Source organism: Eleutherodactylus coqui, chromosome 3, assembly GCF_035609145.1.
Source record: "Eleutherodactylus coqui strain aEleCoq1 chromosome 3, aEleCoq1.hap1, whole genome shotgun sequence".
NCBI lineage: Eukaryota > Metazoa > Chordata > Amphibia > Anura > Eleutherodactylidae > Eleutherodactylus > Eleutherodactylus coqui.
The window spans coordinates 196,153,869-196,176,345 of record NC_089839.1 but is presented as its reverse complement, the minus strand read 5'-3'; the positions used below and the strand labels follow the sequence as shown (position 1 = coordinate 196,176,345).

Sequence of the window (22,477 nt, the reverse complement as noted above, 5' to 3'; positions counted from 1 at the left end):
GGGAGTGGGGCACATCATCCACGAGGATCAGTATGTGACAGCCTGCAGAGTGAGGAGCAGCGTCCACAGGAACCGTGAGTAGCGGCATGTGATGGGGGTCACAGTGCTATACCCTATGGGCTCAATGTGATCCATGGAAGCACCTGTCCTATAGCAGCGACAAATCCGGTGGGGGAATACATGTCAGCTATGGGTCTTTGTTCCCTATAGGGCTGCAGATCTGTAATGCAACGGTTAATTAACCATCCCAATTAATTAGCTATAAGGTCTGCTGCAGGAATGGTGGGCTGGATGTGAATCATGGCCTCAGTGTTTTGCTCCTTGTGTTGGGGAAGGTAAGGGACGTCCGCCTTGGGAACCACAAAAGCGTCTTTTTACTTGTTAGCACATACGACCCCGACTCCGCCAACCTGTAGACGCGACCTGTAATAATATTTTGGGCTGATGACCTCTCCCATCGGAGGAAACGAGGATTGAACAGGTTTGATCTGATCATATCATTTCCTCTAGAGATAAGCAGCACTTGCCGCTTATCTCAGTTTGTCGACTGAAAGGATACATGGCTGACTGAGTATACCTGTACAGGTGGGAGTCCGGACTGATAGACTTGTGATCCTTCAGCTTAGGACTACTGGGGCTCATTCACACAGGAGTATTGCAGCTGTGTAAATACACGTGTCCACGCTTGTGTGATGGGCCCTTCGGGCTTGTTCACACGGCCGTAAGTGAATTTTAGCCACATAAATACGCTACCCGTAGCTATAGATTTTGTGTGTATGTCGTGCGTGTTTACACAAGCCAACTGATTTGTAGTGCGCAAATGTACAGCCAGACAGGTCATGCAACGTATTTTTTTCACATTGCGTAAAGAAATACGCTCCTGAATGAATCCATCTAAATCAACGGGTTCTATTCACTGCGTATTACGCACGCAAATAAACTGGTGTTAATGAGCCCTTAAGCTGGGTTCACACAGGGCGGATTTGCCACGGAAATTTCGTCCGGAATTTCGCCGCGGCAAATCCGCCTGCGCTTGCTAATCCCGTTATTAGCCAGCCATGTGGACAAGATTTCTCAGAAATCTTGTCTACACGGGACGGCAAATCCGCCGCGGCAAAGCCGGCACTCTGGCGCGGATTCCCCGGGCGCAGCATGTTCATTTTTTTACTTCTTCAGCTGCATCCGTGCTCTCCTCCTATGGGAGCGCCGGCCGCAGTGGAAGAGCAAGCGGCCAGGCCGCTTCAAAACCCGCGGCTGGTTTTGAAGCAGCGCTTCTCCCGGCGGAAATCTCGCAGTTTTTCGCTGTGGCTGAACTGCAAGCTTTCCGCTGGGAATCCGCCCCATGTGAACCCAGCCTTAGGCTGGTTTCAGACAAGCCTAAAAAGGAATCTGTCATATGGATCCATATTTGTGTTTCAAAAGACCCTCCATCCGTTCGTCATCCATATTTGCCTCCGTATTTTTTTTATTGAGCAAATGTTGAACCATCTTTGGCGATAGAAAAAAATCCAAATATGCAAAAATATAGATCACGCTACGTTTTTGGAAAATGGCTGTGAAATATGTGACTAGCCCTATAGATTAACATGAGCTCTGTATTACAGTCACCTCTGCACAGACCTGATACGGAGCAAACATATGCTTGTCCAGAAGCGGCCCCAGCTAGCGTTACCCTTTTGTAGCATCCAATAATTGCGCAGCCCTGGGGCTCCGCCTCTCGCTTTGACATTACAGTTTGTTTACATGCAGGAGGTTATTACTGCGGTGACCTTTCCAGTCCCTGGAGGGGGGCGTTTACTTCTTGGCAACTTGCAAACTCCATCTATCATGTAAGCAACTATTACAGCCCCAAACCGCCTCCAGGAAGGCTGTGAGGGGACAATGGAGCAATGGCCCACAGTAACCAATCACATTGCAGCTTTCATCATACAAAGAGTCTGTGGAGAATAAGAGCTGGAAGCTGATTGGCTGCTCCATGTTGTGGGGCACACTCATAGCAACTGTCAACAATGTCTTCTGCTGGCTCCTCCCTCCACGTTATCAGATGGGAGATCTCTAAGTTATTGTGTCGTCCAGAAATGACAGAAAACTATAAAAAAAAAAACGAGGTCAAACGGCGACCAAAGCTCGCACCTTTTATGTTCTCTGACTAAGTAAACTCAATGGCTCAGTTCTGACATCCATCTAAATACAGTTTCTGGGAACTGCAACGCAACCCCAGCGCAGAAAGGCGGCGTGTAGACCAAAGCGTTGTCAGCGCAGCCTGAGGCGTACTCGCGCACGTATTTGCGCAGCGCAATATGCAGTGAGTAGATCCCATTGATTTGGTTCAATCACTGAAGCGTATTTTGGGCACTTACGCTCTATTTCATGCGCATATGAAAATAGTACATGTTGAACTAATTAAACTAATTGACCATTTAGGGGTTTTTTTGTACGCACAAAGCTACAGTGAAACACGCACGTGTGTGCGCAGATACACCACGCCCATCGTGCAGATACATGGCGTAAATGCTCTTATGCCCATGTGACAGCAGCCTTCTGTTCCTTTTGCGCTTTTGTACTCATCTTAGCGCAATGCATTTGCATCATGAACGAGGCGGTTTTGCATGCGTATCAACGCATTTTATTGTACGTTTTGCGCGCGCGGGGCATGTTCACACCCCCTCCGTAAGTTAAAAGGCTATTAAGCTTAATGAAGTCCAGATGTGTTCTTTTCCCTGCGGTTTTACGCTGTATTTTGCGCACCGCCTTACGTATTCTGTGCACATTTGAAATTAGTGGGTTCTATTCTCTGCGTTTTACATACCCAGTTTTTGCATGTGCGCAAGTACGCCGTATGAAGAAGCCTAAAGAGTGCATGCACACAGATTGACTACCATCTTTTATATCTTATCCTGTCCAATGCCGCTCTACAACCTTCCTGGCTAATGAATACAATGCCAGAGCTGCAGTGAAGACTGAAATGTAGTGGAGTATGACTAGCTGGAGTTCATACAGATCCAAGCTTAAAAGGTGACGACTCCATTGGCTGGTTGTGGGACATCGGTCATCCAGCACCACTGAGCGCTGCACCATCAGGGTACGTGCTGTGGACCCACGCTCGGATTTCGTACTGTCCAGCGCAGTAAGTGGGGAAACGCGGCCCGCTATTGTGAACGTATAATATACTCGCAGGTGTGAGGCGTTTTGGTATCAAAAACCTCTCCAATCACTTCAATACAGCTGCGCTTTTTCGGTGCAACTTCCAACCGCGTCAATGGGAAACCTTGCATCGCACAATGGGCGATGCGATCTGAGAAACGCGCAAATATAGAACATGCCGCAATTTTTTTTTCTATACCGCAATGTGGTCCAGGGAAAAATCGCGCATGTAGATGACTCCACTCAAAAGAATGGGGTTCATAGTCGTTCACCTCACAACGCACAGATCTCGTGCGATTTTTCTCGGCCGTGTTAAAGCGGCCTAATTGAGCCACATTGGGGGAATTCCACAGCGAAATTAGTAATAAAATTGACATGCTGCACAATTGAATTCCGCACCGCATGTCAATTCCCGCAGCGTGTGGATGAGGTTTATAAAATCTCATCCACTTTACTGCTACTGTAAAGTCTACATAATTCCCATGTGGAGGGAAATAATCGCATCGCACACGCATGTAAATACAAGTGTGATGCAAGTTTCTATTTTTCCTATTAGAACATGCATTATTCATGCGCCTGTAAACTGCAAGTGTTGCGATGTGTGTTTTTGGTTTTTTTTTTGGTTTTTTTCTTCACAAAACTCCTTGCACTCGCATAAAGAGGGCAGATTTGCAAGTGCAATATCACTCCACGTTTCACCCCTGTAAATGCACCCTCAGGATGGCACCTATAGCCCTGTTCATCTTGGTTTATAAATAGTCTGTCCAGCCTCTGTTTGAACACTTCCATTGAAGGAGAACTAACCACCTCCTGTGGTAACCTGTTCCACTCATTGATCACCCTCACTGTCAGAAAGTTTTTTTCTAATATCTAATCTGTGTCTCCTCCCTTTTAGTTTCATCCCATTGCTTCTAGTCTTTCCTTGTACAAATGAGAATAGGGCTGATTCCTCTGCACTGTGACAACCCTTCAGATATTTGTAGACAGCTATTAAGTCTCCTCTCAGCCTTCTCTTCTGCAAGCTAAACCTTCCCAGATCCTTTACCTGTTCCTCATAGTACATGATTTGCAGACCGCTCACCATCTTGGTAACTCTTCTCTGAACTTGTTCCAGTTTGTCTATGTCTTTTTAAAATTGGGGTGCCCAGAACAGGACACAGTATTCCAGATAAGGTCTGACTTATACCCATATACACTGACAGATGATCGCTCAAACGATAGTTTGAGTGACAGTTTTGAGCAATCATCTTTGCATACTTTATACCGTAGTAGCTAATCAGCTACTATATAGCTATGCAGGCACAGCGAGACACCGCCACTATCTCTCGCCAAACACTACAGCTGCTTTGCATGAGCAAACAGCTGTAGTGTTCTCTGCGTTTACAGCCCGTGCCCCGCTGTGAATTCACTGCAGGACACAGGGACAGAGAATCTTATCAGTGCAGCAGGCTGATAATAGCTGATCAATTCATGCACGAAAACTGCACAATGTCAGAGCATTTAGACAGAATGAGAATCGCTCAAAAGATTCTTTTGAGCGATTCTCGTGTCTAAATCAGCCTTAAGGAAGTGTAGAGGATAATTGTCTCATGTGATGTTGACTCTATGCTTCTTTTAATATATCCCAGAACTGTTTGCCTTTTTTTGCTACTGCATCACACTGTTGACTCCTGTTCAATATGTGTTCTATTAGTATACCCAAGTTTTTTTTTTTTTACATATAGGCCGCCTACAGAAGTAGCCCGCACAGAAATGAACATGCCGCGATTTGTTTTCTGCGTGTGTTTTCACGTGGATAAATCACGGCTGTGTGCATAGGATTGATAAATCACGGCTGTGTGCATAGGATTGCGTGCATGCTTGCAATCCTCTGGCAGCCGGCACGGGCGGAAATTCTGCATGAAATCCCACCGTTGAATTTACGCCTGTGTGCAGGGGGCCATATGCTGCTGCTTAGCTCAATTCCACCCGTTCTGTATGTGCTTTTTTTTTTTTTTTTTTTTTTTTTCATTTTTCTTGCCCAGATGTAGGACTTTGCATTTCTCACTGCAACTTTTCTAGATCTTTTTGAATACTCCCTCTCTTCCCTAGTGTTAGTCATTCCTCCTGGCTTCCTGTCATCTGTAGGGTTGATCAGTCTCCCATCAATTCTCCCTCCACATCGTTTATAAAAATGTTGAACAACACTGGGCCTAGGGCAGAGCCTTGTGGTACCCCACTTGATACATTCTTCCAATTGGATGTGCAGCCATTTATGACCACTCTTTGAGTACGATCACTGAGCCAATTGTGAATCCATCTAACATTTGCCTTGTCAATCGCATATTTGGTCATTTTTCAATAAGTATGGTATGAGATACTTTGTCAAATGCTTTACTAAAGTCAAGATATACTATATCCACCTCATTTCCCTGATCAACCCAGTTGGTGATTCTGTCATAGAAGGAAATTAGATTTGTCTGACATGACTTGTTTGTTACAAACCCATGCTGGTGTAGTGTCGCAGAGTAGGGGCCCTCCAGCACTTTAAGGCCTCATGTCCACGGGGAAAATCCATGCAGAATCCCGCAGCAGGTCCCTCCTTTCCCAGGGACATGAGGCTAAAAAGAAGATTAAACTCACCTGTCTGGACGCTGCGAATCTTCCCTCTGTCGCGGACGGATCTTCTTTCTTCGGCCTGGCGGATGTGCTCGGCACGCTGGCAGCATGCCGCGCCCATGCGCTGGGCACTCCATTTTTAAAAAAAAACTCCTGCTCTCCCGCGCTACCACGCCGGAGAGCAGGAATTCAGGTAGGGTGTTCTGCGGATCCGGACGACTTTCGCAGGAGCCGTCCCTGCGGGAGGCCCACACTAAAAATGGAGCGTGCTGCGAGTGTTTTCCCGCACACGCAATCCACGCCTCAGGGGAAAAAGACATCCACAGGTATTTAACTACCTGCGGGTGTCCAATGCATTCCTATGAGGCGCGGATCACGCTGTTGGAAAAACAGCTGCGGATTTTAAATCACATTTTCCCCGTGGACATGCGGCCTAATATCTGTCTTTTGTAGTGTCTATATGTCTGTACTGTTGAAGGTGTTATACTATGTGTTGTGTATTGGCTCTGTCTAGGTCAGTGGTAGGTCATTTGTCTGGTGTCTGTGTCACTCTAACCTTATGTGTCTTGTCAGTTACCCTAAGCAGACCTAGGATTGGCTAGGTAGCTCACCCATAGTTTAGGATTGGTTGTCAAATAGAGATGAGCGAGCACCAAAATGCTCGGGTGCTCGTTACTCGGGACGAAATTTTCGCGATACTCGAGGGTTCGTTTCGAGTAACGAACCCCATTGAAGTCAATGGGCGACCCGAGCATTTTTGTATATCGCCGATGCTCGCTAAGGTTTTCATTTGTGAAAGTCTGGGCAATTCAAGAAAGTGATGGGAACGACACAGCAACAGATAGGGCAGGCGAGGGGCTACATGTTGGGCTGCATCTCAATTTCCCAGGTCCCAGTATTAAGCCACAATAGCGGCAAAAGTGCCCCCCCCCCCCCCCCCTCCCAACAACTTTTACTTCTGAAAAGCCCTCATTAGCAATGCATACCTTAGCTAAGCACCACACTACCTCCAACAAAGCACAATCACTGCCTGCATGACAGTCCGCTGCCACTTCTCCTGGGTTACATGCTGCCCAACCCCCCCCCCCCCCCTGCACGACCCAGTGTCCACAGCGCACACCAAATTGTCCCTGCGCAGCCTTCAGCTGCCATCATGCCACGCCACACTCATGTCTATTTATAAATGCGTCTGCCATGAGGAGGAACCGCAGGCACACACTGCAGAGGGTTGGCACGGCTAGGCAGCGACCCTCTTTAAAAGGGGCGGGGCGATAGCCCACAATGCTGTACAGAAGCAATGAGAAATATAATCCTGTGCCACCGCCATCAGGAGCTGCACACGTGGGCATAGCAATGGGGAACCTATGTGCCACACACTATTCATTCTGTCAAGGTGTCTGCATCCCCCAGTCAGACCGCGGTTTTTTATAAATAGTCTCAGGCAGGTACAACTGGGAATCCCCAACTCCGCAATGGGAATTCCGTGTGCACCCACAGCATGGGTGGCTCCCTGGAACCCACCCGCTGTACATAAATGATCCCATTGCAGTGCCCTGGACAGCAGAGCGAACGTCAGATTAAATGCAGGTGGGCTTCGGCCCACACTGCATGCCCCAGTCAGACTGGGGTTCTTTAGAAGTGGACACATGTAGTTACAACTCCGTGTGGACCGACAGCATGGGTGGCTCCCAGGAAGCCACCGGCGGTACATAAATATATCCCATTGCAGTGCCCAGCACAGCTGATGTAACGTCAGCTGTAATGCAGGTGGGCAAAAAATTAATTGGATTACACTGTAGGCGAGGGCCCCAAAAAATTGGTGTACCAACAGTACTAATGTACGTCAGAAAAATTGCCCATGCCCAACCAAGAGGGCAGGTGAAACCCATTAATCACTTTGGTTAATGTGGCTTAATTTGTAACTAGGCCAGGAGGCAGCCCAGTTAAAATAAAAAAATTTTCAGGTGAAAGTTTCAACGCTTTAATGAGCATTGAAACGTATAAAAATTGTTTACAAAAATTATATGACTGAGCCTTGTGGGCCTAAGAAAAATTGCCTGTTCGGCGTGATTACGTCAGATTTCAGGAGGAGGAGCAGGAGGAGGAGGATGAATATTATACACAGATTGATGAAGCTAAAACGTCCACGTTTTTGATGGTGAGAGAGAACGATGCTTCCATCCGCGGGTGCAGCCTACGTATTGTTTAGGTATCGCTGCTGTCCGCTGGTGGAGAAGAAAAGTCTGGGGAAATCCAGGCTTTGTTCATCTTGATGAGTATTAGCCTGTCGGCACTGTCGGTTGACAGGCGGGTACGCTTATCTGTGATGATTCCCCCAGCCGCACTAAACACCCTCTCTGACAAGACGCTAGCCGCAGGACAAGCAAGCCCCTCCAGGGCACACAGCGCTAGTTCAGGCCACGTGTCCAGCTTCGACACCCAGTAGTTGTAGGGGGCAGAGGCGTCACAGAGGACGGTTGTGCGATCGGCTACGTACTCCCTCACCATCCTTTTACAGTGCTCCCGCCGACTCAGCCTTGACTGGGGAGCGGTGACAGTCTTGCTGGGGAGCCAGAAAGCTGTCAAAGGCCTTAGAGAGTGTTCCCCTGCCTGTGCTGTACATGCTGCCTGATCTCTGCGCCTCCCCTGCTACCTGGCCCTCGGAACTGCGCCTTCGGCCACTAGCGCTGTCGGATAGGAATCTTTACCGCCAATGTTGGAGTTGGTATTCCACTATAGCTCTACGCTGCTCATAGAGCCTGGCCAACATGTGGAGCGTAGAGTTCCACCGTGTGGGCACGTCGCACAGCAGTCGGTGCACTGGCAGCTTAAAGTGATGTTGCAGAGTGCGCAGGGTGGCGGCGTCCGTGTGGGACTTGCGGAAATGTGCGCAGAGCCGGCGCACCTTTCCGAGCAGGTCTGACAAGCGTGGGTAGCTTTTCAGAAAGCGCTGAACCACCAAATTAAAGACGTGGGCCAGGCATGGCACGTGCGTGAGGCTGCCGAGCCGCCACCAGGTAACGGCCGTTGTCACACACGACCATGCCCGGTTGGAGGCTCAGCGGCGCAAGCCAGCGGTCGGTCTGCTCTGTCAGACCCTGCAGCAGTTCGTGGGCCGTGTGCCTCTTCTCTCCTAAGCTGAGTAGTTTCAGCACGGCCTGCTGACGCTTGCCCACCGCTGTGCTGCCGTGCCCCGAGACACCGACTGCTGGCGACGTGCTGTTGCTGACACATCTTGATTGCGAGACAGAGGTTGCGTAGGAGGAGGAGGGTGGTTTAGTGGAGGAAGCATACACCGCCGCAGATACCACCACCGAGCTTTGGCCCGCAATTCTGGGGGTGGGTAGGACGTGAGCGGTCCCAGGTTCTGACTCTGTCCCAGCCTCCACTAAATTCACCCAATGTGCCGTCAGGGAGATATAGTGGCCCTGCCCGCCTGTGCTTGTCCACGTGTCCGTTGTTAAGTGGACCTTGGCAGTAACCGCGTTGGTGAGGGCGCGTACAATGTTGTGGGAGACGTGGTCGTGCAGGGCTGGGATGGCACATCGGGAAAAGTAGTGGCGACTGGGAACTGAGTAGCGCGGGGCCGCCGCCACCATCATACTTTTGAAAGCCTCCGTTTCCACAACCCTATACGGCAGCATCTCCAGGCTGATAAATTTGGCTATGTGCACGTTTAACGCTTGAGCGTGCGGGTGCGTGGTGGCGTGCTTGCGCTCCAACACTTGCGCTAGCGACGGCTGGACGGTGCTCTGACAGACATTGGTGGATGGGGCCGAGGACAGCGGAGGTGAGGGTGTGGGTGCAGGCCAGGAGACGGTAGTGCCTGTGCCCTGAGAGGGGGGTTGGATCTCAGTGGCAGGTTGGGGCACAGGGGGAGAGGCAGCGGTGCAAACCGGAGGCGGTGAACGGCCTTCGTCCCACCTTGTGGGGTGCTTGGCCATCATATGTCTGCGTGGTTGGAGGCTGACTTCGCTTATGGAACGCACAGCAGAGCCAGGAAATAATTTTGCGCAAGCCTGCTGTAACACTTAGCTGGCTGCGTATGAATTAGGAGGCCAACTACCCCCAGCACAGACCCACTACACTGAGGACAGTCACAGGCAGCCCAAATAGATTTTTTTTTTCCCAAATGTTTTTGGAAAGGCCCACTGCCTATATTCAATAAATATGTCTTCTGTCCCTGCCTCACCACCACTACTGGCCCTGGACTATGTATAATTACTGCAGGGCGCAATGCTCTGCGCGGCCGATATACAAAAAAAAAATAAAATGTGCAACACTATAAAAAGCAGCCTCCACACTACTGCACACGGTTAGATGTGGCCCTAAGAAGGACCGTTAGGAGTATTTTAGGCTTTAAGAACCCCAACGCTCTCCCTATAGCAGCTCCGGCACCAGCAGCACTGTCCCTGATCTCTGTCAGAACGCATCTGTGGCGAGCCGCGGGAGGGGCCGATTTTATATACTCGGGTGACACCTGATCTCGCCAGCCACTCACTGCAGGGGGGTGGTATAGGGCTTGAACGTCGCAGGGGGAAGTTGTAATGCCTTCCCTGTCTTTCTAATGGCCAGAAAAGCGCGCTAACGTCTCAGAGATGAAAGTGAAAGTAACTCGAACATCGCGTGGTACTCGTCACGAGTAACGAGCATCTCGAACACGCTAATACTCGAACGAGTATCAAGCTTGGACGAGTACGTTCGCTCATCTCTATTGTCAAAGCAACTATAAAAAGCCAGAGCATAGGGGAAGGTGAGGGGAGATAAGATAAGAGAATCAAAGCAAGGAGAGTTCAAGTGGAGTATAAGCAAAGCGGTATATGTCAGGCTCACAGGCCTCTAGTTTCCTGCGTTCACCTTTTTTTGAAGATTGGAAAAGGGCAAATGTTGTCCCTATCTTCTGGGACTTCTGCTGTCCATGAATTTTCAAAGATTACAGCAGGTGGTTCAGCAATGACCTCCGCTGCTTCCTTCGGTCTCCTAGGATGTGATTCATCTGGACCTAGAGACTTGAATTCATTTAAGTTAGCTAAGTGTTCCCTCACCATCTCTCTGCTTATATATAGCCTGCATTCTTTTATTCCCCCAATAGCACAGGGAACATCAGTTGATGTCACATCTACTTACTGAAAGAAAACCGATATAAAAATAGAAATTAAAAAGTTCTGCCTTCTCAACATCATTCTTAATCAATTCACCATTTTCATCGTGTAAACATTCTACCTAAAGCATACAATCCCCCAAAAAATGTGCATGAGGGTACCCATCTCCGTACCACAATGCCAGCATATCAGGGATGAGGAAGGGTAAATTTTGTGCAGTCTAGAGGGCACCATGTACCAACGTGAAAGGAGCTTGAAGCCCGCCTCCTGATATCTGCTTGAGATTGAGGATCTATGCGTGAACTTGAAGATCCTGTCCCCCTGGGCCGAGGAGAACGACACTCCAACCTCCTGCTCCTATCTGTTCAGATAAAGAGGTTTAAAGTCTCTTGGCTATAAGATCAAAAGGGAGTAGATTGCTGACAGAGAGTAGGGGATAGGGTTTGACCACAGGCAGCCTTCTCAAATGTCATGAGTGGTCTGCAGAAGTCTTTCGCCGGTGGAAGGGAACTCAAGAAGTGCGCCGGCTGTACAGCCTTCCAAAAGCCCTGGGGGACAGGACCCAGGACAGACTGTAGCTCCATTCTAGATATCCAGTCCAAGCCGGAAAGAGTGTGTAGCACAGTATTTACCAGCAAGATGCCAATTTTGGAATGGTCCCGTGGAGAGGCTTGCAGGGAAATGTCGGTTTCCCAAGATAGGATAGATTGGGGAGGGAGAGGGTGATATATCTCTGCCGGGGAACAGGCCTCTGCATATGGACAGTGTGGGCCCAATCGTGGGGTGCAACAGAAGAGTGGGTGGGGGATGATTAGATACCTAGGGGAGTGGGAGCAAAAGTGTGCTCCATGGAGACCCATTGTTTCGTGGAATCATGTTTACACCAATCCACAACTCATTGTAGCATTGAAGCCTGATAATAGCATTTTATTAGGCAGAGGGGAATATGTTTGGTTTTAGCGTAGTGTATTGCATTCAGGACTTTTGTGGTATTGTCACGGGCCTCTCTAGAGGAAATAAACCCCACCTCATCAGAGTGTATCAGATCTTGTAACAGTGGTGAGAGATGTAATGCCAATACTTTCGCAAACAATTTAAGGTCTATGTTGAATAGGGAAAATGGGCGATAATTTGAACATAGAGTGGAGTCTCTACCTTGTTTAGGTATAACTGTGATCTGGGCGTTGGTCATCTCAGAGGGAAGGGGAGAACCCTTACTATGGAGTTCAATGCAGACTTCAGTGGACCAATGAGCAGGTCCGGGTACTTCTTGTAATATGAGGATGGGAGACCATCTGGACCAGGTGCCTTACTAGAAGGCATTAATTTTAGGGCTTGGGAAATCTCCTCCGAAATGGGTCTGTCCAGAGCACTTGCTGATTCTAGTGATACTGTTGGCAGTCCTGATTTTTCTAAATATTGTTGTGGGGGCCTAGGGGATAACTAGCTCCCAGCTCTTGGGAGGGGGGGGGGGGGAGTTGTTGGGTTGTATAGGTCTCTGTAGAATTGAGCAAACTCTGTTGCAATCTTTTCAGGATCTCCTGTAAGAGTGCCTTCTGAGATAGGATTACTGGTACAAAGTTACGGGATCGTTGCTCTCTCAAAGATCTCGCCAGTTTCCAAATTCAAAGAAGTGGCGACGTCATCTAGCCAGGAGGGATTTAGTCTGAAAATCTAACTTTTTCCGGCGTTTGCGAGCGACAATGAGTGTAGAATTGATTGGAAGTTGCATGGGAACGATTGTGCCCTTTCTAGGGTTTCAATTTTGGTAACTAGGGCCGCTATCTCACGTGAGCTTTCCTTTTTGCATTCAGTCACATGCCTCACGAACAACCCGGGATGACACATTTATGATTCTCTTGGATTAGGTCTGCCCAGATTGCTCTTATAGCATCTTTGACTTTTCTTTTGCTTTTGACATACCCCCAAATCCTTTTTTATTGCTTTTGGCCTCTGTTGCCAGCCTCAATTCATTATTAGCTTTAGCTTTTCTGACACTTGCCCTACAGTTTCTGCAGACCACATTATATTCTTCCTTAGATATTCCCCCCCCCCCCCCCCTTTCCATTTGATAAACATATTTTTCTTCATTTTTAACATGTGTAAGTTCTGTGTTCATCCATCCTGGTCTCTTTAAATGCTTCCCATTCTTCCTTCTTTTAGGGATTGTTAATGATTGTGCTTTGAGAATATCATTTCGCAATATTTCACAACCTTCATGGACATTTCTGTCCTTAAAGGGGTTGTCCCGCGCCGAAAGGTTGTTTTTTTTTGCATAGGCCCCCCGTACAGCGCAGGACAAACCCAAGGGATGTGTTGAAATTTTAAAAAAAATTTTTACTTACCCGAATCCCCTCTCTGCAACTTCTTCCTTCTTTTCCTCCAAGATGGCCGCCGGGATCTTCACCCACGATGCACCGCGGGTCTTCTCCCATGGTGCACCGTGGGCTCTGTGCAGTCCATTGCCGATTCCAGCCTCCTGATTGGCTGGAATCGGCACACGTGACGGGGCGGAGCTACGCGATGACACGTAGAGGGGGCGGAGCCAGAACGCCGCTCGTGCCTGGACCGACCAGAAGGGAGAAGACCTTTCTGCGCAAGCGCGCCTAATCGGGCGATAAGACGCCAAAATTAGACGGAGCCATGGAGACGGGGACGCCAGCAACGGAGCAGGTAAGTGAATAACTTCTGTATGGCTCATATTTAATGCACGATGTATATTACAAAGTGCATTAATATGGCCAAACAGAAGTGTATAACCCCACTTGCTTTCGCGAGACAACCCCTTTAAGAACATCCAGCCATTGGATTCTTCCTACCCTCTTTGTGAGTCCATCAAAATCTGCCTTTCTGAAATCCAACCTTGAGGTCTCAGTTTTCTCACGTCTTCCTCCTCTTTGTATCGGGATCACTGTCTCCTAATGTCCCAGCCACCCTTACTTCCTCAACCATTCCCTCCCTGTTGGTAAGAATTAGGTCCAAGATAGCAGATCCCCTTGTTTTCTCTTCTGCCTTTTGGAAGATAAAGTTGTCAGCAAGAGCGGATAAGATAGGATAATTTAATTTTTTCATCTTTCTTCCCCTCCCAAAAAAAGAACAATAATAAAAGTATTACAACATATTATATGTACCCCAGAGTGTTGCCATTAAAAAATACAACTTGCCCCTGCAAAAAAACAATTCCTCATACAGGGAGTTATGGCTCTTGCAATGCGACAATGCGAATTGCTTGATCCTTTTAAGCATAAATTCAGCCACTAAGGGGTTAAGTTGTCCCCCATTACCCAGATATTGTGGTGACTAATGAACAGTAATAAAACGCACTTTGTCCTTCTGCCTGAAACTTTCCACCAGAGAGGACCTTGTACCCATGATCTATATGGTCACCCTGACTTTGGTGACCTCACTGATAATCTGATAGGACAAAGTACACAAAGCAGGATATAAATCAGCCCACACCCGCCACTTGTCACACTTTTTTCTTTTTTTTTTCTCTGGACGTTGCAGACTAAGACTTCTGATAATATGGCAAATCGGTGAGTATCTGCTGAGATCTTTTTTTTTTTTTCTTTTTTAGTAATTTTAAAAAATAATTAGATTTAGTTTTTTGTTTTTTTTTTATTGTTGTGCGACTACAACTCCCAGCATGTCATGACAGTGTAGGTAGCTTCATCATAGTGTTAAATCTCTTCTAGATCGGAAGAAATTATCCTGACAAAGATGGACTATGCCATGAAGTCGCTGAGTCTTCTGTCTCCCAAGTCTCTCTCCAAGTAAGAACAGTTCTCCCTTGTGTGTGTAAAATATTTATAATAGCGCATTGCATTCTATCTGAATCGTACTATTTCTTCAAGGTCCGCGGCAACACTACCTCGGGTCTATCGCACCGTAGGTGTCAGAGTACATCCTAAGCTTCAGAGCTCCGCCTCACTGCGGACCTGCGCACCATAAGTGCAAACAGACATCTCGCGTACATTTCCATCTCGCATCTCTCAATGGCTCATAGCACATCACATCACATCAACAAACCTCATAACTCTTATTGTGTGGACCTTGAGTAACTCCTCAGGACAGCACCAGCATAATTATAACCCCCAGTCCATAAGCGTCCATCATAGCATACTAACTATCATGTTAGACTGGTCTTAAGCTGTTTCCAGGACCCCAGCAGGAAGGGAGACTCCCACACCCTCCATGCAGTTTGTCTTGGCCCCCGGGTCATCAGGGCAGTTCCGGTCACCTTCAGCCCTTTTGTATGCCCTTTTTAGGGTGTCGTAATCTACGCTTAGCTCTGGGGAGTAGGTAGGGCTTTGAACCTGTGAGGGAATCTTCTTCCATGCCTTTCCATGGATGCCTTCTAAATGATTATATCTAGGACTGGAATGAAGATATCTAAATGTACGTTACAAATCTGAAAAGATTTTGGAATAACTATTATTTTAAAAAAAACTAAAGCAAACAAAAATGAAAAATAGTCGTTCGGTTTAAGCGCGAAACCAACAAGCGAATGAGAATGCTTCACTTTAAGTTGGTTTTTCAGTTTCAGCTGACATAAAAATCACTATTGGCTTGTTCACGAAACGTTGCGTTTAAACAATCACACGGGAACGTGAAACGCTGACCGAGAAGTGAACGATTCTCAACGATGATCTGCCTGTCTACGCAGGCTGCACAAGTGCGAACGAGAGTTAGTGATGACATCACTAGCTCGTTTAAACGAGATTTAGTTCATCTAAAAGGGCCATTAAGGACCTTTTTGAGTTTTCTTCTAGTAAATCTGTTGTGTAAATCATAGCTGATAGATATGAGTCAAATGACAAAATACTGTAGAGCCACAACAATGGGGATCGGTCTGTACGTAGAAAATGATTACATTTCTTTCCTTGTATGTCTTTTTAAGACGAGAACATTAATGCTGCGAAATATCAGAACTCCAGTTGGATCAGAGCAAAAGTCGTGTTTATGGCCACATGTTTGTCACCTTTAACCGCTTTATCAGGCAGTATTACATTTGGAAATCTTCTGTCCCGTCCAACAGTCCAGCCCTTTGTACATACCAGACAAAGGTCACAGGGAATTTTGAAATGCCCTGCGGGCCGATAATACGGTTTATGCAGCAGCCATTATTGGAGAACAGATCAAACATGAGACTTTTTGTATGTTACCATATGTTATAATTGTGCTGATTATTACAGGTGCGTCTCCGTCAGCGCTACAATGACTCAACAGTTCCTTTCCCGGCCCACATACAAACCACGACCCTTCAAAGTTTGCAACTGTGACCGAAGCATTCGAAAGGGCATTGTGGCTGACTGCCTTGAAGATCTGCTTAACAAGGTAAGGACCAAGACTGGAGGTCTGAGGTCACCCATGGTCATTCATGTGGTCATTGGCTGCCACAACTTGGTGATTGGGCTGAAGATTCTGAGTCGTATCCACAACATAGGAACTGGAGTTTGGGCGTTCTTTAAAGGGAACCCGTCATCACATTTCGGCCCCATAAACTGCATTATAGGGCTCAGAAGTGAGGAAACGGGTCCACCACTCCAGCGGGCTCAAATGTGATGACGGATTCCCTGTCAGCTACTTCAGTCTTCATACTCTTCCCAAGTCAACATTGCTGAAGCCAATCCTGGAGCTATTGATTGCTCTAGAGCCATTAACACATAGGCAAGTCTCTCCTAGTGCTGCACCACCCAACTATCCAACTGAGTAGTACAATAGATGGAGCTTGAAGCCTTTCCCAGCTAAATGAATCTTTGTAAAAAGGTGTTGCCACCACTTGAGCTATTCCATCATAGCTGATTGGCCCACAAAACTCTAAAGAGCTCCTCTGAAATACAGCCCAGGAGATCAAATGGTGTGCCAATGAGCCCATAGATTTGGCCTTGATAGAATATCCCATAGATGTCCTTTCAATGACAACCCTGTCCAATGTCAGAGGCCATAATGCCTCCAATCATTTCTGTAGCACAGGGTCCACTCTTTGGCTGGGAACTGGAAGTAGAAGTGGAGGTCCCGGAGATATGACCCTCACCTATCATACTTTTAATGACTTCTCTAGCTGACAAATCATAAAAATAAAGGGGCATCTTCATGCCTCTTTAAGTGAGGCATGAAGATGCCCTCATATAAAGTGCACCTCCCAGCACCAGTTTTTGCAGCTGGATGATTATGCTCAGAAGGATGGGTCATCATTCACCATACATGTCACTCTTCTTGTTCCTAGGCGCAGGATGCTCTGCTAACGGATGAAGCCATCATGCTGGTTCTGGATGAAGATGGCACCGGTGTGGACACTGAAGACTTTTTCCAGTCTTTGGACAGTGGGTCGGTGTTCATGGCTCTTGTGAAAGGACAGATGTGGAAGCCATCTCATGTGAGTTCTTTGGGTGCAAAACGATGGCGACACCAGCTCTGTATACAATGAGCATTTTGAAACCAATTTGTACGTCCTTCAATTCCAGCTACTCCTCAAAAGGAGACCCCCAATCACAACCCCGTTCTATGTGTAAATCTCCATTGTGCAGATTTCCAGTTTTGGGGGGGGGGGGGGGGGGGGGCGGCATAGCGGCCTTTAGCAATTATCTTCTTTGACGTTTGCAGATGGGTGGGCTTACAATTATACAGACCATCAGAGGAGGAGTGTAACTTGAAGCTCTTGGACAGCAATCCCATACTTGGTCTAGTCCCCCTTCCTCATTTGTCATAGTACAGTAGTCGTCCTATGCAGTAGTGGGGTTTGCGAGCTCTCGTGAACACCAAGCCTGGGTGCAATTGTAATCTGTGCACCCACTACAGCTATGTTACTGCTTGAGAACCTGTCCTCTCTACTTCTCCATGACTTTTACTATTGATGACTTATCCAAAGGATCAGTAGTTGATCAGTGGCGATCCCAAGCAGTGGACCCCCAACGATCAGCTGATCACTAGGTCACTGGAAGCAGATAGACCTATCAACATTGCAGTGGCCCAGTTGGGTACTACAAGCGCAGCTTCTATTAAATTCAGTGGAAGCTGTGCCTGTCAAACGAACCATGCCACTGCAATATGGACAGCGCTATCTGGTCAGTGAGATTCTCAAGCTATGGTCTCTGCTGATCAACTATTGATGACCTATGCATTTCAAGATTTCTGCTAGCTAAGGGTGTATTTACAGAGGTGACCTTCCCATGTGAGTTCTGTCCGATTGCGATATGGACGGACCTCGCACGGGAAAAGAACCCATTGATTTCAATGGGTTCATGTACACCTGTGATTTGAAGTATGCCAGAAGTGTACGCCATGTCAGACCTGTGTAGGCGCACGGAGGTGTTGAGATGTGCCTAATATATGAAGAGGCGTATTGGGTGTGTTTTTATTTTTTTTGCACCAAGGAAATGATATTAAGACTGGTGTGAGCAATTAAAGGCATCTAGGACAAATTGGCGGATTTCTTTAATAGTCATTTTCTTCGTCCACAGAAAGCTGGCTACCATATTTCCCTGTCCAACAAGCCTCAGCGGAAGATCGATGTGGCGCGTATCAGCTTTGACCTGTATAAGAATAATCCCCAGGATGTTATTGGGTGTCTGAACGTCAAGGCGACGCTGTACGGGAACTACACCGTGTCCTATGACCTGCAGTGCTACAGCGCCAAAAGGATGATGAAGTGAGTATTGGAGCATCCATGACTATCTATGGGAGGGAAGTGACTACTTGCATCACTTCCATAAGCTTTGTCACCCAGTTTTTCTGCACTGTTGAATGGCAAAGTATGAGTGGGCCATAACCGGGTGGGCAGGAGTTTAGAAAAGCTGAGTAACAACTACTATTGTTGCTGCAGTAATGGCCATATTGGTTGTCACCCAGCTTTCCCAATAGTAGATATATCTAAATTAGGACTCAAAATAATGTTTTTGCTTTTTTTTTTTCCCCATCACAGGGAGGTGTTGCGCTGGACGCTGTTCACTATGCAGGCCACTGGGCACGTTCTAGTGGGCACCTCATGTTATATGCAACAGTTCATAGAGCCCAACAATAAGACTGTAACAGAGGAAGAAAAGCCATCCGCTGCGCTCAGGAACTTCATCCCTTTCTACCCACGCAAGATGCTCTTGGCACCTACAAAGCAAGCGAATTGACCGACCAAGCCTGCGGGTGACCCGATGCCTCCTCTCTGTTCACTCCATGAAGATGCCTTGCTGCGGGCGACACCACAACACAGGGAATAGCTTATAGCAGGGTATCATAGACCGTGAATCAATACAGCGCTCACAAAAAGAAGTGGCGCAAAGTAGACTGCTAATACTATATAGGCCTGAAGCTGTCACCTAGCAGACCTAAACATCACAGCTGCAAGTAAAGAAAGGTCTCGCAAGTGCCGCACCAAAGGAAATTTACCCTGTAAAATAGTGGATACAACTGTAGGCCCTTTTACATGGGACGATATCGCTCAGATTCTTGCTGGATCACGGAAATCTGAACGATAATCATTCAGCGTAAATACGTCCAGTGACTGTACGACGAACAAGTCGTTCGCTTATTGTTCGTCATTAACATTGTGCAGCCCAAAAAAATCAAACGCCTATCGGTCTGTGTAAAGGCAGTCGTTCATCTATAAAGGACTGCCTGTTTACGGTGAGTGTAGGCGGGCGGCCAGCACCATCTCCGGCCCGCTCCGCCATCATTCATTGAACGATCATTGCTCCTGCATGAAAGCACAAGAGCAATTATCGCTGGGATGGCTATCGGGCGCTTTAGCATCGGACAATCATCCCATATAAAAGGGCCTTTGGAGTTCCGTGGCCTTATTGCTTCTCGAAATAACTTCTACATAGACTGAATGGACCAGTGATCGTGAAGAAGTAACCATTAGAACACTCATTCACTTGATCCTTGCCCTGATCAGTAGGCGAACAAGCACTTGCTCCATGGCTGGCTGATTGCATCTTTTGTGCAAACAGTAAAACCCATTCTTCTTAGCAGCACATCTTCCCGTGTGAATGGGAGTTGTGTTGCTGACATCAATGGTGAACGAACGATCCTCTCTCCACCAATAGTCTGATCAGCCTGTGTAAAAGGCCATGTAATCGAGCGCCGATTATGGTGATTGGCACTCGTCATACTCTGACATCTGCAGATGTAAAAGCACCCTTGGCAATTCATTCTGTAAAAAAAAATCTGATTAATAATGCGGATGGAATGGCGTGATATTGCCAAGCTGGTTGTCCCCTTTGGCAGCACTTTACCAATCCAGCCTTCCCTTTGTCTCCGACAGACTGGTTGCTATGGATATAGGGCCTATAACAACTATATAAGGTTTTACATTGGGTGGTCAAGCAGCACATCCTTAGCAATACAGACATTGGGGGCATTGGAAAAGCAAGTCAGCTCTCTATCCGTTATTGCCATATTAATCAGATTTTTGGTAATATCAGTGAACTTTTAATGGATTTTTCTTTATAGACTTGGGGGTCCGGTAACACAGTGGGGGTAGATGGGTAGTGAATACCATTTTAAGCTATGGTCCAGGCACTTTATATATACTGTAAGTAGAACCCATAATCACCCTAGTAATACTGACTGTTACCAGCTCCGGCTTTATATGATATTAATATTTAAACTTTGTAATGCTTATTTATACTCGTTTGGGTTATAAAAATCTGTGAATTTGCTCAATAAAACATGTTATCATTTTACTGTGTGGGGGGTTTGTTGTGCCTTCATTTATGTGGTGGCAGCAGAAGCTGCATCCTGTATCAGCAGGCTGACATGGACAACAGCACCTCGTGTACTTGGGGATGGAAGTGATCATGGAAACACAAGGTGCCATGTTTACCCTATATTATACCAGGACTCTGGTATATTACCATGGAAGCATTCCTAAAAGGGGAACATGTGTGGTTTTGCCTTCTTTGGACATTGTAAGGTCGAAAAAAGACAATGTTACTTACTCATGTCCATCCAGTTCAACCTATTACCCCGCAATGTTGATCCAGAGGAAGGCAAAAAAAACCCAATAAGGTAGAAGCCAAATTTCCTTCCAGACTTCAATCTGACAAGCAGAATAATCCCGGATCACCAATCCTTGAAGTTATAACATACAATATTGTATCGCACAGGAAAGACGTCCAGACTAGAGATGAGCAAGTATACTCGCTAAGGCACATTTACTCGAGCAAGTAGTGTCTTAGCCGAGTATGTCCCCGCTCGTCTTTACAGATTCGGGGGCCGGTGACAGGTGAGTTGCGGCGGTGAGCGCAGGGGAGAGAGAGATCTCCCCCACCGCCCCCCGCCGGCCCCCGAATCTTTACAGTCCAGCGGGAGGATACTCGGCTAAGGCACTACTCACTCGAGTAGTTAGCCTTAGCGAGTATACTCACACATCTCTAGTCCAGACCCCTCCTAACCTCTTATCGAATTTGCCATCACCACATCCTCGGGCAGAGAGTTCCATAGTCTCACTGCTCTCAGGCTGGGTTCACACAGGGCGGATTTGCCACGGAAATTTCGTCCAGAATTTCACTGTGGCAAATCTGCCTGCGCCTGCTAATCCCGGTATTAGCCAGCCATGTGGATGAGCTAAGTGCTGCGGGTTTTGAAGCAGCGCTTTCCCGTTGGAAATCTCATGTTTTTCCACAGCGGCCAAACCGCCAGATTTCCGATGGGAATATGCCCTTTGTGAACCCAGCCTTAAAGTAAAGAACCTCTGTTGTTGTCGGTGTCTGTTTCCTCTAGACATAGAGCGTGCCCCTTGTTACAGTCACAGTCCTGGGTATAAACAGATGATGGGAGAGATCTCTGTATTGTCCCCTGAAATATTTTTTCAAAGGTTATTAGGTCAGCCCTGATTTTATTTTAATTTTTTTTTTTTAAACTAAATAACCCCAATGTCGATAACCTCTCTGGGTATTGTAGTTCGCCCATTCCATTTATTACTTTAGCTGCTCACCTTTGTACCCGCTCAAGCTCTGATATGTCCTTCTTGAGTACTAGTGCCTAATACTATACACAATATTCCATGTGTGGTCTGACCAGTGACTTGTAAAGAGGAAGAACAATGTTTTCGCCATGCGCCCCTAGACCTCTTCTGATGCACCCCATGATCGTATTTGCCTTAACAGCAGCTGCCTGACACTGGTTGCTCCAGTTAAGCTTACAGTTAACTGAAATTCCCAAGTCCTTCTCCATGTCGGTGGTTTCCCATTTAGAGCTAATGCCCACGGCCGGATTTCCGCTGCGTTACACCGCAGTTATTAGGTTCTAGCTCAATGTTCACACTGCAGAATTCCACTGCATGAAATAACCCGCGGCATGTCCTATTTGCCGCGGGAATACGCGCGGCCGGCTTCCTTTGTAGTCAATGGAAGCCATCCGTCACGCTATACTTCCGCTGTAGCACTGTGTAACGCTAAGGGAGCGAGCTTTGCTGGGACGAGTGACGGGCATCGTTTGCCCAACAGTTTGTCCCGTGTAGATAGGTTTTAGAAAGCCTTCAAACTGTTACCTTTAAGAAGCTTATTATCATCTGCCGATTGTCTTGTGTAGCACATATCCGTATGTATACAGCCCTCCGTCTTCCCGGGGCTGGTAGTGGGGGTAATTCTCTTTTTGTTGAGTGTGCCACAAGTGTGCAGGGAGCCTTATGTAGG

The 22,477-nt window shown here is 47.2% G+C and overlaps 1 protein-coding gene across 1 annotated transcript; it reads left to right on the top strand.

The window, feature by feature from the left end:
- CIDEC (cell death inducing DFFA like effector c) lies at positions 1 to 20,453 on the top strand. Its single transcript, XM_066594633.1, has 6 exons — positions 1 to 74; positions 14,540 to 14,617; positions 16,040 to 16,181; positions 17,074 to 17,223; positions 18,308 to 18,495; positions 18,769 to 20,453. Exons 2-6 carry the CDS (start codon positions 14,565 to 14,567, stop codon positions 18,965 to 18,967), a joined length of 732 nt encoding a protein of 243 aa, XP_066450730.1. The 5' UTR covers positions 1 to 74; positions 14,540 to 14,564; the 3' UTR covers positions 18,968 to 20,453.
- The last annotated feature ends 2,024 nt before the right edge of the window (positions 20,454 to 22,477 follow it).

Coding starts and splice junctions, on each gene's coding strand:
- CIDEC (XM_066594633.1), top strand. CDS start 14,565: ATGGACTATGCCATGAAGTCGCTGAGTCTTCTGTCTCCCAAGTCTCTC. Junction 14,618..16,039: donor TCTCCCAAGTCTCTCTCCAA/GTAAGAACAGTT, acceptor TGATTATTACAG/GTGCGTCTCCGTCAGCGCTA. Junction 17,224..18,307: donor AGATGTGGAAGCCATCTCAT/GTGAGTTCTTTG, acceptor CTTCGTCCACAG/AAAGCTGGCTACCATATTTC.